This window comes from Dipodomys ordii, unplaced genomic scaffold (genome assembly GCF_000151885.1).
Source record: "Dipodomys ordii isolate 6190 unplaced genomic scaffold, Dord_2.0 Scaffold102, whole genome shotgun sequence".
Lineage (NCBI taxonomy): Eukaryota > Metazoa > Chordata > Mammalia > Rodentia > Heteromyidae > Dipodomys > Dipodomys ordii.
The window spans coordinates 542,090-559,224 of NW_012267318.1; the positions used below are offsets into that span (position 1 = coordinate 542,090).

At 38.8% G+C, this 17,135-nt stretch overlaps 1 protein-coding gene across 1 annotated transcript in view; it reads left to right on the forward strand.

Moving 5' to 3' along the window:
• Window positions 1-17,135, forward strand: part of Wasf3 (WAS protein family, member 3) — a 70,914-nt gene that overhangs the window by 33,890 nt on the left and 19,889 nt on the right. Inside the window, exons 3-4 of the mRNA XM_013027260.1 lie at window positions 14,218-14,352; window positions 16,654-16,807. Coding sequence (XP_012882714.1) covers window positions 14,218-14,352; window positions 16,654-16,807 — 289 coding nt within the window. The remainder of the gene's footprint in view (window positions 1-14,217; window positions 14,353-16,653; window positions 16,808-17,135) is intronic.

Sequence of the window (17,135 nt, forward strand, 5' to 3'; positions counted from 1 at the left end):
GTAAATGCCCAAAAGTGGGATTGCTGGGTCATAGGGAGCTCTATGTGAAGTCTTTTGAGGAACCTCCATACTTCTTTCCAAAGTGGTTGAACAAGTTTACATTCCCACAGAATTTTAAAGTAATGTTTTTATTAATATTCCTCAAGGTATAAATTATATCTCATGTCAAACAAAATGCCATATTGGCAGAAAAGTTATTCCTTCTGAGCTTGCTTTATATAGATGGATATGAAATTTGGAGCTTTGTTACTTGATTATAATAAATCAGTACTATTCATAATAAATATTTAAATATTCTGAAGGCATGCACTGAATAGAGTTCTTGGATGATTTTAGTCAATGAGGTTTGGGGAGAGAAAGAAGGCAATAAAACACAGTCTATAAAGGAAATACATCATAAATATATTTCTGCAGATTTAAGGCTAGGCTTATATTAAGATAAAATAGTGTATGTATCTGAACAGAAGTTAACTAGAAGAGTCTTAACAAAAAGTTAAAATTTTTAATGATTCAAACTTAGCAGGGAAGAGAGGTAAGAACTAATAATATGCATTTAGGAAGCCATGGATTGTATATTTCTTATCTAAAATGTTTTGGGATCCAGAGTTTTTATTTCTGGTGCCAGTATTGGTGTATGAATTCAAGGCCTGGACACTATCCCTGAGCTTTTTCTCAAGGCTAGTGTGCTACCATTTGAGCCACTGCTTCGCTTATGTCTTTTAGGTGGTTAATTAGAGATAAGAGTCTCATGGACTTTCCTGTCCTGGCTGAGTTTGAACTACATTTCTCAGATCTCAGCCTCCTGAGTAGCTACGATTACAGAAGTGAACCACTAATGCCTTTCTAGAAATATTTTAGATTTCAGATTTTTTTAAATTTTGAAATAGTTATACATAATGCAGTAGCTTGGGGATGATACTAAGTTTAAACATGAAAGTCACTTATGTTCCATGTACATATCACCTGAGGGTAATTTATTTTATGGTTGTCTTTAAGTAATTATACAAAGGAGTTTATAAATACAGTATATCTTGATCAATGTCACCCATGCCAACATTATTACCTATCCCTCCCCTACTCACTCCTTCTCTTCTTACTCGACTTAATTTTGTAGGATATACATGGGATTATTGTCTTCATTTCCCCCTCTTCATTTGTGTACCCTTTTCCCCTGAACCCACCCCACCCCTTTTGAGTACACCCTTCCTGGTGTTTTATTTTGCTGAACTTTGATTTTGGCTTTCTAAGGAATTACACTATTTGAGCTCTCCCTTGAATCTACTGTATTTCAGTTAATACTACGTGCACTTGCATACTACCCAACTATTCACTTATATGTAAGCTAAATCTAGCTTCCACATATAAGGAAAACATGGATCCTTTTTCTCTCTGGGCCTTTGTTCACTTAATATAATGTTTCCAGGTCTTCCCATTTCTTTGCAAATTGTACCAATATCATTCCTTTTAATGGATGAGTACAATTCAATTATGTATATATACCACATTTTCTTGGCCAATTCTACCTCATTCCAGTTAAAATGCCATTATCAAGAAAACAGCTACTAATGTACTCATTACCTTACTCATGTAACTGTAACTCCTCTGTACAGTATTTCCACAATAAAAAAACTTATTTAAAAAAATAAAAAAAAAGAAAACAGCTACTAGGAAGGATGTGGCCAAATGGGAACCCTTAATATACTATCGGTGGGAATATAAACTTGTTCAAACCATTCTGGAAAGCAGTGTGGAGGTTCCTCAAAGAATAAACCTAGAACTACCCTGTGATCCAGTAATTCTACTCCTGGGCATTTACCCAAAAGATTTCAAACCAGGTTACACTAAGGCCACCAGCACAACCACTTTTATTGTACCACTATTCACCATAGCCAAGGTATGGATGGGATCAGCCCAGATGGCCCTCAATGAAAGTACTTTTATACACTACTTTGAGTGCACTTGTGTCTTCTCTGTGATCCATCACATGATGTCAGGCACAGAATTCTTAACATGTTGCCGGGTGCTGGTGGCTCACGCCTGTAATCCTAGCTACTCAGGAGGCTGAGATCTGAGGATCGCGGTTCAAAGCCAGCCTGGGCAGGAAAGACTGTGAGACCCCCTGTCTCCAATAAACCACCAGAAAACCGGAAGTGGCGCTGTAGCTCAAGTGGTAGAGCGCTCACTGTGAGCTGAAGAGCTGAGGGACAGTGCCCAGGCCCAGAGTTCAAGCCCCACGACCGACAAAAAAAAAAAAAGAATTCTTAACATGTTGTATTATGCTGACACTCAAAAATTTCAAATATGGGAGTACTTCTAGTGTTTGGATTAGGAATGCACAATCTGTGTAAAATAAAGGTTTTTCATTAGTAAAACCAGAGTCAAGGGTAACAAGAGCTTTCCTAACCTCCCACAAGGCAGGATTGTAGTAGAGCCAAGCATTCTCCCCACCCACATTGAACTGAAAGTCAGAAATACTTCTATAAGGGCATTATAGAGAGAATTATTTGGTTATTTTCTATTTCTTTCTTCCCTGTGTGGGTTATTATTATTATTATTACTTTGCCAGTTGTAGAGCTTGAACTCAGGGTCTGTGCACTGTCCCTGAGCTTACTTTGCTCAGGGCTAGCATTCTATCACTTGAGCCACAGCGCCACTTCCAGCTTTTTCTGTGTATCTGGTACTGAGGAATTGAACCCAGGGCTTCATGCATGCAAGCATGCAAGCACTCTACCACTAAGCCACATTCCCAGCCCTCAATTTATTAAGTTTTTTTTTTTTTTTGGTCAATCGTTGTGGGGCCTGAACTCTGGGCCTGGGCGCTATCCCTCAGCTCTTCAGCTCAAGGCTAGCGCTCTACCACTTGAGCCACAAGGCCACTTCTGGCCTTTTCTGCTTATGTGGTACTGAGAAATCAAACCCAGGGCCTCATGAATGCAAGGCAAGCACTCTACCACTGAGACACCTTCCCAGCCCCTATATTACGATTTTTACTGCACATAATCTGTAAGAGCACACATTGGAGAGGCAGCAAACTTGAACTTTCAGTGGTGGTTATCACCATTCTTCTCTGCAGTGATGGTTAATATTGGTTGACAGCTTGAAGGGATTGAGAAGTGCCTAAGAGATTAGTAAAGGCCATCTCTGTGTAAATCTGTGAGGGAGTTTTCTGAGAAGAAGGTGGGGGGACTCCATGGGCTGGGGCCTAGATGGAAACAAAGGGGCAAAAGGAGAAATCTCTCTTTCCCCCTCCCCTCTTCCCTCCCCCCCCTCCTCTTCCCATCTTCTTCCCCCTCAATTATCTCCTCCCTATTACTCCCCTCTTCCTCTTCCTCCCTCCTCCTCTCCCCCTCCCTCTTCCTCCCTCCCTCTTCCTCCCTCCCTCTTCCTCCCTTCCTCTTCCTCCCTCCCTCTTCCTCCCTCCCTCTTCCTCCCTCCCTTCCTTCCTTCCTTCCTTCCTTCCTTCCTTCCTTCCTTCCTTCCTTCCTCTCTTCCTCTGTCACTCTCTCCCTTCCCCTATCTCTCTACTTCTTTCTCCTGTCCACAATGAGATGAGCTCCAAAACACCTTCCCTGCCATGGTGGACTGAAACCATAAACCAAAATAAATCGGTTCTCCTTGCTCTGTTTAGATATTTTGTCACGGTGATAAGTCTTAAAACCTCCGGTTTATTGTCTATATTCTTCATTATTTTCAGAGCTTATTGCAGTGTTTAAGTGATTTGTAGATTTTTATAGATTGTTTTGATTTGTGCTGTCATTAAAGGAAGCCACCTAAAAAGTTTGAGGGGAAAATTTTAAAGGCTTAAATTAAAATTTCTTTTTTCTTATTATCATGTATATGGTTATGATTATTAGCCTAGTAAAATAATCTTCCTTAAAGGATGCCTTTTTATGGGAGTAAACATTCACTACTGTAGGCTTCATTCTGTTATACACATAAAAGGGGGAGGCTGACCAAAAAAGTCATAACAAAGAGAAAAAGGAATCAGCAGAAAGGAGAAGGAACCACAGATGAACCCAATTTTGGAATTAATTGATGAAGGCTTTTAAATAGCTATAAAAAATACATTGAGGGGACTCCCAGTTTCTGATCTTACTCCAAAGAAACAAAAGTAACTTCAATTGATAGAAGAAAAAAGCTGAACAAACTAAAAACCAGATTTCTTGGATCTGTCAGAGAACTGGTGTAAAAGGACAACTTGTTGCCCAAAATTGGAGAGGCAGATGCAGGACATTAAGCAGAGACCCATGGTTCACCCATGCCGTGAACCGGTCCAGGGCTGGAAGACCTGAACTGAAGTTGGTGCCTTGCTGGAGGCTCAGTAGTGACAAGTTTTGAGGCGGGGCAGTCATGGCGGGGGTGGGGGGGGTCCCACACTTCTGTGTGTTTTATTCCCAGGAGCCCTACCTGGTTCTCACAGTGAAGAATGATTTGCTTTTTAATAATGAAAGAAAAAAATGTAGCAGTTTTGAGGGGGAAAAAAAGCCCAGAACATTCTGCTCTTCTTAACATCTTAACATGCTCACCCTGTAAAGAAGTTATTTCAACAATTCAGATTTGCCAGACCTTGTAGCATCCCTGGAGGAAGGAAAATACCCAGCTTGCCTGCCTGGTACCTTTCCAATATGCCATGGTAGCCTTGTGTACCCTGTTTCTTCTACTTGTCATATTATGTTTAACTTTCACACAAAAAATTATAAGGCATATTCAAAAATATAGTCAGGTGCTGGTGACTCACAACTGTAATCCTAGCTATTTAGAAGGATTGACATAGGAGGATTGTGGCTTGAAGCCAATCAGGACAGGAAAGTCTTTGAGACTCTTGTCTCCAGTAACCACCAAAAACCCAAAAGTGGAGCTGTGACTTAAGTGGTAAAGCATTAGCCTTGCATACAAAAGCTCAGGGACAGTGACTAAGCTCTGAGTTCAAGCCCAAGGACCAGCACACCCCTCTCCTCACCCCAGAGGGGGAAAACACGGTTTGAAAAGATACAGCAAGCATGAGAACCACATTTATTTATGGCAGGAATAATGGAATTGTCAGATTTGGAATCATTCTAGTTACTACGCTAAGGGCCCTAATGAATATAGGAAGCATGTAAGAACAGATGGATAATATGTGAAAGATGGAAATTTTATGTAGATTTTTTTTGTGGTACTGGGTTTGAATGAGATTTTGTACTTGCTAGATAGGCTAGATGTGAGCTACACCTCCAGCCCTTTTTTGCTTTAGTTATCTTTCAAATAGACTCTCATTTTTTTTCTTCCAAGCTAGTATGGATGATGACTCTCGTATTTATATCTCCCACATATTTGGTTGATAGGTGTGTACTACTACATCCAGATTTAGTAGTTGAGATGGGGTCTTAGGAACTTTTTGCTGGCTGGTCTAAAATGGAATCTTTTCTGACCTCTGCCTTTCGATTTGCTGGGATCACAGGTATGAGCCACCATGCTCTGCCAACAGATAGAAATTCTAAATCAAAAAATGTCTTGATGTGGGAAAAGTGAACAACTTGTGTGAAGAAATGAGAATGTCAGCAGGAAAGTGGAAACTTTTTTAAAATGCTAGAACTGAAAAATACAATATTAGAAAGGAAGAATTCAGAACCAGGTGCTAATTGCATAGGCTCGTAATTCTTGCTACCAGGAAGGAGAAATCTGGAGGATTGAGGTTCAAAGGAAGAAATCTGGTGGATCAAAGTCAAAGTCAGTCCAGGCAGAAAAGTTCATTAGGCTCCATCTCTAAAAGAATCAGCAAAAAAGCAGGGCTAGAGGCATGGTTCATATGATCGAGCACTACTGCTTAAGTGCAAAGCCCTGAGTCTGGATAACTGTGCCATAGAAAAAGAAAGAAAAGGAAGAATTCAGCTGAATCCAGCAATGATGTGAATTCAGCTGATGAGCCTAACAGAAGAGGGGACAGAACAGTGACCAATGAGCTTGGAATTCAGTAGAATTCTACTGATCTATAAGGGAAATATAATTAATTTGGATACTTTAGAACATCCAAAATACAGGGCAATATCACAAGTTCTAACATCTATAACCAGGCTCCCAACAAAGGAAACTACCGAACAGAAGAAATTATGGTTGAGGTTTTATAGTATTGACTAACAAACAAGCAAATCTCATGTTGTACATGTTACAAAAATTGTAAAACTGCACAAAAAGAAGAAAGATTTTTAAAAAATGTAAGAGAAAACATGTAGATTACATATAGGAAGGGAAAATTGTAGAATGACTACTGGATTTGCCCCCAAAACAGTAGAGACCAAATTTTATCCTTAATGAAAGAAGCCTCTGAAAATGAAAGCAAAAAGCCTCTTTGTGTAAAAGACTACTATTTAAGTTTATTTTTGAGTTTATAACCTATTTGACAATAAAATAAATGATATTAAGAGCTATGAGGGCCCAATGGGGTAAATTGAATTATATTGTTGTTTATATTGTTTATGAAGTATTGTATTACTTGAAAGTAGATTATGATTAAGATATTCATTATAATTTTTAGTAATCTTTAAACAGAAACATTAAGACACTGCCTTAAAAGAGATTATTAGACTAAATAAGACAAACTAAGATACATTCATTTAAGACTGAGTCCAAATTTAAAGACAATTATGGGGGCCAGGTGTTGGTGGCTCACACCTGTAATCCTAGCTACTCAGGAGGCTAAGATCTGAGGATCAAGGTTTGAAGCCAGCCTGGGCAGGAAAGTACATGAGACTCTTATCCAAATAAGCACTACAAAAACTGGAAGTAGAGCTGTGGCTCAAGTGGTAGAGTGTTAGCCCTGAGCACAAAAGCTCAGGGACAGTGCCCAGGTCCTGAGTTCAAGCCCAGAATCAGTAAACAAAGGTCAAGAATGCTAAACAATTTTAGATGTAAGTACATGAAATTGTGTAGAAATATACAGAACTAAAGGGAGAAATAGATAAGCTCAAAATCATATTTAGGGCTTATCTATTTCTAATAGCTAATAATAGCCTCCTAATTAAAAAAACATAGCCTGTAGTACGTAATAATAGCCTCCTGAAAAAAACATATTGACAAAAAAATTTCTAAGAATATAGAAGGTTTGGATAATACATCCATCTAATTTGGCTTACTTGCTGCTTATATGCTAAACCCCCAAAATGTAGAGTATACATTCCTGTAAATTCCCAGTGAACATTCACCAAGGTGGAACATAATGTATGTTACAGCATTAAACAATAACTTGGAAAATATTAATAGAGTATGATGTTATGAGGTAATTACAATCTTTTAAATGATTCTCAAATATTGAAAAAAATCAAGTACTGTCTTTAAATATTCCTTGGCTCAAAAAAAGAATTCAAAAGGGAAATCCGTAACTTTCAGAATGTTAACACACAATACTAGTATATTTGTGGGATTTTAGGTAAAGACGTGATTAGAGAGAAATTTGTAGGTTTAACCACTTACATTAGAAAAGAAGAAAGCGGGGCTGGAAAGTTGGCTCAGTGGTAGAGTGCTTGCCTCGCATGCATGAGGCCCTGGGTTCGATTCCTCAGCACCACATAAGCAGAAAAAAGCCAGAAGTGGCGCTGTGGCTCAAGTGGTAGAGTGCTAGCCTTGAGCTGAAGAGCTGAGGGACAGCACCCAAGCCCAGAGTTCAGGCCCCACAATTGACCAATTAAAAAAAAAAGGTTCAAAATTAAAAGCACCTTCCTCAGGTGAGCCCTTATTGTTGCTCAGCAGTGCTATAATTTCTAAGTAGTTATCTTCTCTTTTCACCTCATACTTCTGCCTTGACTCAGCTGCTTATTTGATTAGTAAAATAAACACCATCAGAGGAAATACAGACATTCCTTTCTGACTGATGAATCCCGCATTTCACCTCTGTTCCTCTGCGTCCCGCTTACCACCCTTTATCACACTCCTATCCAGACTGTCTCCTTCACCCACACCCTGCATCCCATGTCCTGGGCCCACTCCAGGACCACAGTTTGCCTTCTCACCATATCATCTTTGCCCCGCCCCCAACATTTTTACCATCAGACACAGCATAGAGCAAACTCCCAAGTCTCTCTACCTCACAGATCAAACTCTCCCTGCCACTCACATTTCTTGTTACCCTGCGCAGCAGGTTTCCTCTGATAACTATTTTTATTTCCACTGCCTCTACCTCCCTTGTTATCTCTCGTCCCCATTACAGTTTTGTTCTATCCACTCTTTTGAAACCATGCTTGTCAGTATTACCAGTGACTTCCAGGTTGCTAATGCTCTGTGTTCAGTCCCTTGTTACTTGATCTCATTAAGCATTTGACTTACTAGTAACTTCCTCTCCATGGACCTATTATCTTTGCCTGGCTCTGGATCACCTCACTTTGGTGTTTCTCCTGCTTCAAAAGCGATTCTTTCTTTCTTAGTCTCCTTCCCAAGCTCTCTGTGTCAGAGTGCTCCAGAGCTTAGTAATTAGAACTCTTCTCTGCTTGTTCTCATTCCCTCAGTGAGTCCTTGGATTGGACTCTTCAATTTATACGTTTGGTTCTGACCTCACATCTAGACTTCAAGTTCATATATACAGTTGTCTATTCAATATCTTCACTTGGGCTTTTAATAGGCATCTAAAACTGAATTTCTTTCTTTCCTCTCCTTCCCTCTTCCCCTTCCCTCTTACCAACTGACAACTTTGTTCTTCAGTTATTTTTGGTTTGTCTCCTCTTTCTCTGACAGCAGACATCCAGTCCAATAGTAAATGAGGTTAGTTATCTTCACAATAAATGTCTAATCTATACCCTTGATTATTCCACCACTACCACGATTCTAGTCTTAAGGCCTGTCACCTGCTCAACAGGAGCCTTGGAGTCTTGTCCCTGTTTCCACTTTCCAAAAGGGTAAGTCATGTTTCTCTGTGCTTACTCTCTGGGTTTCCAAATATTGCCCCCCCCCAAAACAATTTCTGTGTTCTGCCTGGATGATTCTGCCCCAAGATATATTGACATGGAGGTCTCCTTACAGTCAGTTCATACACTTTACCAGAGAGGGTTTTGGCGACCACATGAGCACCCCTCACTTCTGATAATTCTCTAGTATCCTGCTGCTTTATTGTCTACACAGCCCTTGGTTTCTCCTGACATAGTTTCTATTCGCTTATTGTGTTTCCCTTGTGCCCCTCATGAGACTGGCTGTGTTCACTGCTGTTTCTTCAGGCCACTCATAGTGCCTCACTGTCCACTTGAAGAGTACTCGACACACAGCTGACTATGCTTGAGGATCAATTAGTTCTCTAAAAATGCTTTGCATTGCAAAAAAGTTCACTGTGGATAACATTTTTATTTTTTGGGTTTTCCAAACTTTCTGCCATGTGCTTGTATTACTTTTGTCATTGGAATGTTAATAGTTGATGGCTTTTATTGGATTTTGGCCACTTTTGCCTAACACCTTTCTATGTTTCTAGACTTACAAATATAAATTACTATCAGTACTTTTTTTTTTTTTTTGTCAGTCATGGGGTGAACTCTGGGCCTGAGTGCTGTCCCTCAGCTCTTCAGCTCAAGGCCAGCGCTCTACCACTTGAGCTACAGCGCCACTTCCATAAATTGCTTTCAGATTGGAGAAAATAAAGCTTTAGAAAAGAAAGAAAAAAAACTTTACAGCCCAGTAATTATAACTTGTTAAGTGGAATTCATTAACAAATATACATAATGAAAAATACAACAATTTCCTTTATTGACTGTATTTTGAAATGATTTCAGACTTAACAAAATATTAAAAAATAGTACAAACGATTTCCATAAACGTTTACCCTAGTTTCTTAGATATGTACTACATTTATGTTTGCAGAGACTGTCCTGCGTTCATGTGAAGTAGTTCCTTAGTCTTCCTTTGCCTCCTGTGACCTTACAGATTCTACAGGGAATCAACCGTTTCCTTTGTGAAATGTGGCTTTTGGTATTGCCCGTAGCAGATGCTGTTGCTTCCTCCAGGTGGTTGAATAGTTTTTTCTAATGTGAAGTTTTCTCCCAGGAAATTAATGTCAAGAAACCAGAGTCTCAGTATCTGCTGGTGCTTCTTGCTGTGGTAGCACAGAGTAGTGGTTTAAGGTCATTTCATAAATTATTTTAACATTTTATTTATTGGCATTCTTCATTTTAAATGCATTTATTTCTTTCTCTTATTTATTCATATCAACATGGACGGGTAGATTTCTTTTAATTTTATAGATTATAATCCAGTCATTAACTCTATTATTTGTGTTGTGTTGTTAATTTGCTTGTTTGGCGGTATTGGGATTTGAACTTGGCCTTCTCCTTGATAGGCAGGTGCCCTACTACTTGATCCATAGTGCCAGCTTTTTTGCTTTAGTTATTTTTCAAATAAGGCCTCACATTTATGACTGAGATGGCCTGGCTCTTAATCCTTTTATTTATGCTTTCCACTTAGCCAGGATGATAGTCACCTACCACACACCCAGTTTTTATTTGTCTGACAAACTTTTTGCCAAAACTAGCCCCAAACTACAATTCTCTCATTACTGCTATTCAAATAGCTAGGATTATGGGTATGAGTCACCAAGCCCAGTTAATACTTCTGTTTTGATGCTCACATTTTCCAAATTTGGCCAGTACAACCCTTTCTGCCTAGGGCTTGGGTCTCTTTTAGCATGTCTTGTCTAATCTTGAGCTAACACAATATATACAAAACTCATCTTGTATTTTTCTATCCTTAACCCTAGAGTTTGTCCATTTTCAAAGGAAACTGATTTCTTTTAGTGGAGAATGAAAGACCTAAACCTTGACCAACCAGGATCTAGGTGCTACTCTTAGGTCTAAAAAGAGATTCACATTTGACAACTTGATTGTTTCCAGTAAATCTTCACTTTTACATATGGTTGAAAATCTCCATGTTTTATGTTTGGCAATTTGATGACATACCTCTCAGCTTGACATACTTGAAAATGAAAAGAGTTAGGCATCAGTGGTAGAAGACACACTATTTATTTGTGCTTATATGGTATCTAGCAGAGAGTAGTTGTTTTCAACAGTAGTTACTGTGCTCTGAGAATGCTATTGTATGGATGGTGAGATGTGTGAAGGACAGGGTTACAGAAGAGAAGGCCAGGAGGGTAGGTGGAGCCAGAACGTGGAGCACCTGGACCTGTTACATGCCCTTTGGCTTTCATTCTGAATGGAAGGGACTTAAGAATGCAGAGGAGAGCCAGTAACCTCATTTGAGTTTTGACAAGGTGGTTGTGTTGTGCTATGTGCTAGAGAATGAATTGAAGGGGCATGTGTTCAAGTAGAATTTGTCTGACCAATTCTCTGGCAGTTAGGGAATTTCTGGAGGCCAACATGGGGTAGGAAGGAACAAGGGTGGCTGCTAAGGTTGTGTTAGTAACAGAAAGAATGGAGTTGGCACTTTTCAAGAAGAGGAGAAGGTGATGAGAAGAGTGGGCATGAAATGTGAAGGAGCGGGCTTGAGGAATTCTGTTTCTGGCCTGGAAGTTTGAGTTGTTCAGATGATGTGGAGTTATGTGTTTGTCTGAAATAGAAGAGAATCTGTCTGAAATAGAAATGAGGCAACCATCTAGGTAGGATTTGAAGCAAGCAGACTGGGTGGGATGCCCAAGAGAAAATTGACAGGAAAGCGAAGAGGTTGATCAGTTAACACACATGCCTATTTTTTTTTCAGTAGTTCTTAAAAACACAGTTCTTTTTTTTTTTTTAATAAAGACACAGCAAGGTATGTAGTTGAGAATATATGGTTTTCACTTAATGAATTGAGTCAATTTTTTGGTCGGCCGTGGGGCTTGAACTCTAGGCCTGGGCGCTGTTCCTCAGCTCTTCAGCTCAAGGCGAGCGCTCTACCACTTGAGCTATAGCGCCACTTCCGAAAACACAGTTCTTGAGAATATTGAAACTTTGGACTTAGAAGTAGAAGTAGGTTTGCTGGTTTCTTTTTTTTTTCTCAAGCAATAAAAAACAAACTTCAGTGAAATAAAAGAAAAGCCTTAGACCTTGACCCTGGGCTGCTGCAAAGAAGCTCTGGATCTAGGCAAGAAAGGAAGCCGCAGGGGTAGTCGAGAGGTGAGAGCAGGTATGGGGATGGCCAGTGGGCAGGCCTGCCCTGAGGACAAGGAAGCCTGAGGCCTGAGTGCATGAAGCCCTAGTGCTGACCTTCCCAAGCAGGAGGGAGTCTTTCAAGCTGAGCGGACCCTTCCAGAGAGTGATAGAACAAAACCATGGCTGGAGTAGTGAAGAAGAATGAGGACAGGGACTTGGACAGGGTGGTAAACCTCTCAGCATCCTGTTGAAGGTCTTATGTCCTTTTACTCTCCCACCCTTCTAAGTTTTTTTGTGCAAGCTATTGTGTATTCCTCTGTCAATCACTTGATTCCCTGACTATACACTCCCTGGCAGACCAAAACCTAAGTAAGTGCTTTGCCTACTTTTCCTTTCTTACAAGTCTGATCTAATTTCAGCCATTTAAGAACAACTGAAATTCTTCTCACCATCTAATTTCCACTGGGATGGCCACTCTCAAAAAACAGAAAGACAAGTGACTAGGGAGGGAAACTCCTTCAAGGAAAGGGAGAAATAGACTATCATCATGAAGGGTAAAGATGACAGGAGAGAGACTTACAGTGTCAGGTACTTAAGTTTTATATATTCTTCTCAAGCTTTTTAAATTTTAAGTTAAGTTTTGGTAAAATGCAACACAAAATTTACCATTTTAACCATTTTTAGGTGTGCATTCCAGTAGTGTTAAATATGTTGATCTCCAACTATCCCACAAAAGTGAAACTCTGTCACCTATTAAATGGCTCTTCCTCCAGTTCCTACAAATCACTGTCCTGCTTTTTATATGAACTTGACTACTGTAGGTAGCTCCTCTCAATGAAGACATATTGGTATTTTAGTGATTGTCTTGTTTATATAATATAATGTGCCGTGGCACGCATGTTGCACATGTCAGAATTTCTTGTTGCATTTGTTTATTCACTCATCTTTGGATAATCAGGTGGATTGCTTTTGCCTCATAGCTGTCATAAACAGTACTTCTTTGAAAGTATTTAAATCCAGTTTTCTCTTTTAGCTACATACTCACATGTGAAATTGCTAGATCCTATGGTAATTTTGAGGAATTAGAATAGTGCTCTGTGTTTTGTGCTAAGGGAAGGTTGGTGAAGCATATGATAAAAGTAGAGAACTAAAAATTAGAAAAATGAGTTTTTCTTTCCTCTATTCTGCCACTTACCAGCTAGAAGAATTACACAGATTACCTTTCTGATACTCAGTTTAATCATCTGGAAAATGAAAACAGAAACTGTAGGAGTTGGAAGATAGTTGTAGGGCTGGGCCTGCAGCACTGAACAGATACGGTGTGATTCCTGCTAGCATAGAGTTCACAGACTAAAGGATTCCAGCAGCAAGTACTGAAAGCAACCATGAGAGCACATAAGAGCTGGCGTAAGCTGCAGCTCACCACTAAGTCATCTGAGCATTAAACTTGAGTGAACTTTTCTTACTTGAGCAATAAATCAATAGGAAATGAAAATAAAAAGCAATAGGTCTCGCTCTCAACCAAGTCCTTGCATACTCAGAGTAGGCAGTTATTAAATATTTGTTGACTGAATAAAAGAATGGTGTTGGGGTTTGAAAATTCAGCATATTATCAGAAGTGTTCAATATATTTTTAGGACTATGAGAGTTATATCTAGCCCTCAGAAGAATGTCTAAGTGAGTCTGACAGAAAAAATTAATTCAAACCCAAAAGTATTGATGTTAGTGAGTACTAGTCAGCACCATGGATCCAATTTCCAGATAGTCATTAGAAGAACTTCATGCCATTGGAACGTCAGATGCAATGGAAAATGTCAAATATTTCCGACTGAGATAAGGAGGTAAAGTCTTAAATTCAAAAGCCAACGTGCTGACTAATCTTGAATAAAAAACAAGTTTAATCCCTGAAATTGCATTCATACTTGAAAGGTAGAAAATAAGAACTTACTTTTTTTCCTCTGAAGAAATTGCATGTGGTAAGACAGTTCATTCAGCAGCAAAGAGTCTATACTATCGGGGCCATTTTGAAATGGCAGTGGTCTTGGACCGTGACACTTTCTTTTTTCCATTCATTTGTCCGAGAGAGACCCCCATGGGTTGATGGTGAAGACTGCTGGTGTGACTAGCTAAGGCCACCTCAGCAGCTCCTGAGCAGATGGCTTTTTCCCTTTTTTCTCATCTACAGGCAAACATGCTGAGGACATATTTGGTGAGTTGTTTAATGAGGCTAACAACTTCTACATCAGAGCAAATTCTCTTCAAGACAGAATTGATCGCCTTGCTGTCAAAGTCACCCAGCTGGACTCCACAGTGGAAGAGGGTAGGTAATTGCATGAAAGCAGTGAGCTAGATGTGATGTCGACAAGGCAGTAGTAATTAATTGCAGTGTAATTACTGCTTCTTCCTTAGGGTAGTGTACTGACATTATCTTGTCTTTTCCTGAAAGAATGGTGAGGGAAAAACCTCACAACATTGAGTTAATTAGTGATGAAAAGATTCATATCTTGTCTACCTCATACTCCATGGTCTTGTTTAAAAAAATTGGAGATGAAATATTGGTTTTAAAGGCTTCTCTGAATGCATTTAGTATTAGAAGTCCTAATGGAGGCTACTGATAGTTATTTTTAAAATACTTGGAGCTTATAACTATAATCTTAGCTATGCAGGAAGCTGAGATCTGAGAGTTGCAGTCTGGAGCCAGCCTAGGCAAACAAATCTGTAAGGCTCATTTCTCCAATTAACCAGCAAAGAGGCAGAAATAGAAGTGTGACTTAAGTGACACAACACCAGTCAAGCAAATAAGCTGAGTGAGCATGAATCCCTGAGTTCAAACCCCTCCAGTGCTCAAGAGAAAAACAAAAAACTTTCTTATCTAAAAGTCACAGAACCACTCAAAGATTTAACAGAACTAACAGAGAGGGTCACAGATCCATCCTGCTGCAGAGTGAAGTTATACCGGGGCAGAGGCCTGTGAATGATATAATTAATAACTGATAACATGTATGAATTAAGTGGTAATTATTTTATTATATTTCTGAAAGTAGGGCAGATTCAACATAATTTAAACCTTCAACAATTCTGAATTTTAAAAATTTGTTTTCAGTATCTTTTCAATGAAAGACTGAAATTAGACTGGAAAAAAAAATCTCCCCTCAAAATTTCCACTTTATATTTACTTTGAGAAAGTATTAGTGTTAATATTCATTATAAATGTTTGTATGGTGTTTTGTAGCAATAAATAGGAAGTGAAAATGTGCTTTTTAATCAGAATTTTTAGAATTTGTTGTTAAATAAAAATTTTAATAGCTGCACCATTCATTCACATAAAAAATTCTTAACATTTAAAAGTAATTCTTTACTTTTAAAATTGGCATCATAAGTGATTTTTGTTTAATATTCACCTTAGGTTTTTTTTCTCATCTTTTGAAATTGGAATGCTTATGATAAAATTTACACTGATGGAGTTAATCTCCAGATTAAAGATGATCAAATTTTACTCTCCACATCATAGCTTTAAAATCCCTTTCCAATTAAGATTTTACTTTATAGCTTTCCTTGGCCTGGATGTTAGAATAGAAGAGACTCTTACCAGAAAGCCAGGAAATCTGTGCTGATTTTTGGCCTTCTTTTCTGGAAGACCTTAAAAATGTCACTTAGCAACACTGATTCAGGCTAGTAGAACCAGTTTACCTACCTCAGGAAGATTATGTAAAAACCAAATGAGTTAACAATGCAAATGCTGTATATCTGCAAGAAAGAATATGGAGTCCTGACTACATGACTCTTTAGTGTAGATTTGTTTCATAGATCAAGCTACTTAATTTTAATACTTATACATATGTTAAAAAGCTGTTTTCTTTCCTTACTGCCACTGTTAATTTGACATAAAGCTTAATGTTATTTATATTTACATAATTTTTGCACAAGTACTTTCCATAGGATATTATACTTAAATTGGTATTGTTGAATTAGGTTTTCTCCCCCGCCCCCACCAGTATACCCATTTCTGTGCATCTACGTGTCTGTTATATTGCTGTGCAGTATCTGAGAAGCCCTATTTAAATAATGATGCTCTACTATTAGATTGAATTAAATGATTATTCTGGTAAGGCTAACATAGTGGCTCATATCTATAATGCTAGCTACTAGGAAGGCTGAGATCAGGAGGATCGCAATTTGAGGCAAAAATCTCAACCAATAAAAGTGTGCACACAGTGATAGGTACCTGTCATCCTAGCTACGTGGGAAGCATACATAGGAAAATCTTGGTCTGGGTCAGCTCAGGTAAAAACCAAGATCCTGTTGGGAAAATAGCAAGAGCAAAATGGACGGGGGGCATAGCTTACGTGAGAGAGTACCTACCAAGCAAGCATGAGGTCCTTAGGTCAAATTTCAACACTGTCAAAAAAATTAAAACTATTACAGTGGAAGAAAAGCTATCATTTTATAGAGAAAACTCTTACGAAGGAAAACATATAGACAAGCCATTTAAATGTGGTTTCAAATGAACTAAAAAACTACGTGCTTATTCCAGGAGATGTTTAAGTCTGAATCAAATAATATTTACTTCTGAATAAAATATTTCTGAATAACTCAACTTTGGGACTTTTCCCCTAAATAGTATCACTACAGGATATCAACATGAAAAAAGCTTTCAAAAGTTCCACAGTCCAAGACCAACAGGTGGTTTCAAAGAACAGCATTCCCAACCCTGTTGCAGACATTTACAACCAAAGTGATAAACCACCGCCTTTGAACATCCTGACACCTTACAGGTATGGCCCATGGTGTTCCCAGAGCTTTCTCAAAGGAGGCTGAAGAAAGGAAAAGGGAGCTGGGAGCATGCAATGCATTGGGTACAAAACCCCTTGATGGCTAATTTGGTTCAAGAAAGATTTCTCTCAGACTTTGAGAACAGTAATTGCAATAGGATGCCCAGTGAAGTCAATCACTGGTGCAGAATTATGAAAAGTTTTCATAATTTCAGACTATAGATAGATTTACCAGAAAAAGCATGAGCTCTAACATGGGCTTTCAGTGGTAATGGTATAAAGCGGCACTGTGTGTGGTTATATTGTTCCCTCTACTTCCAAAACTAACTCT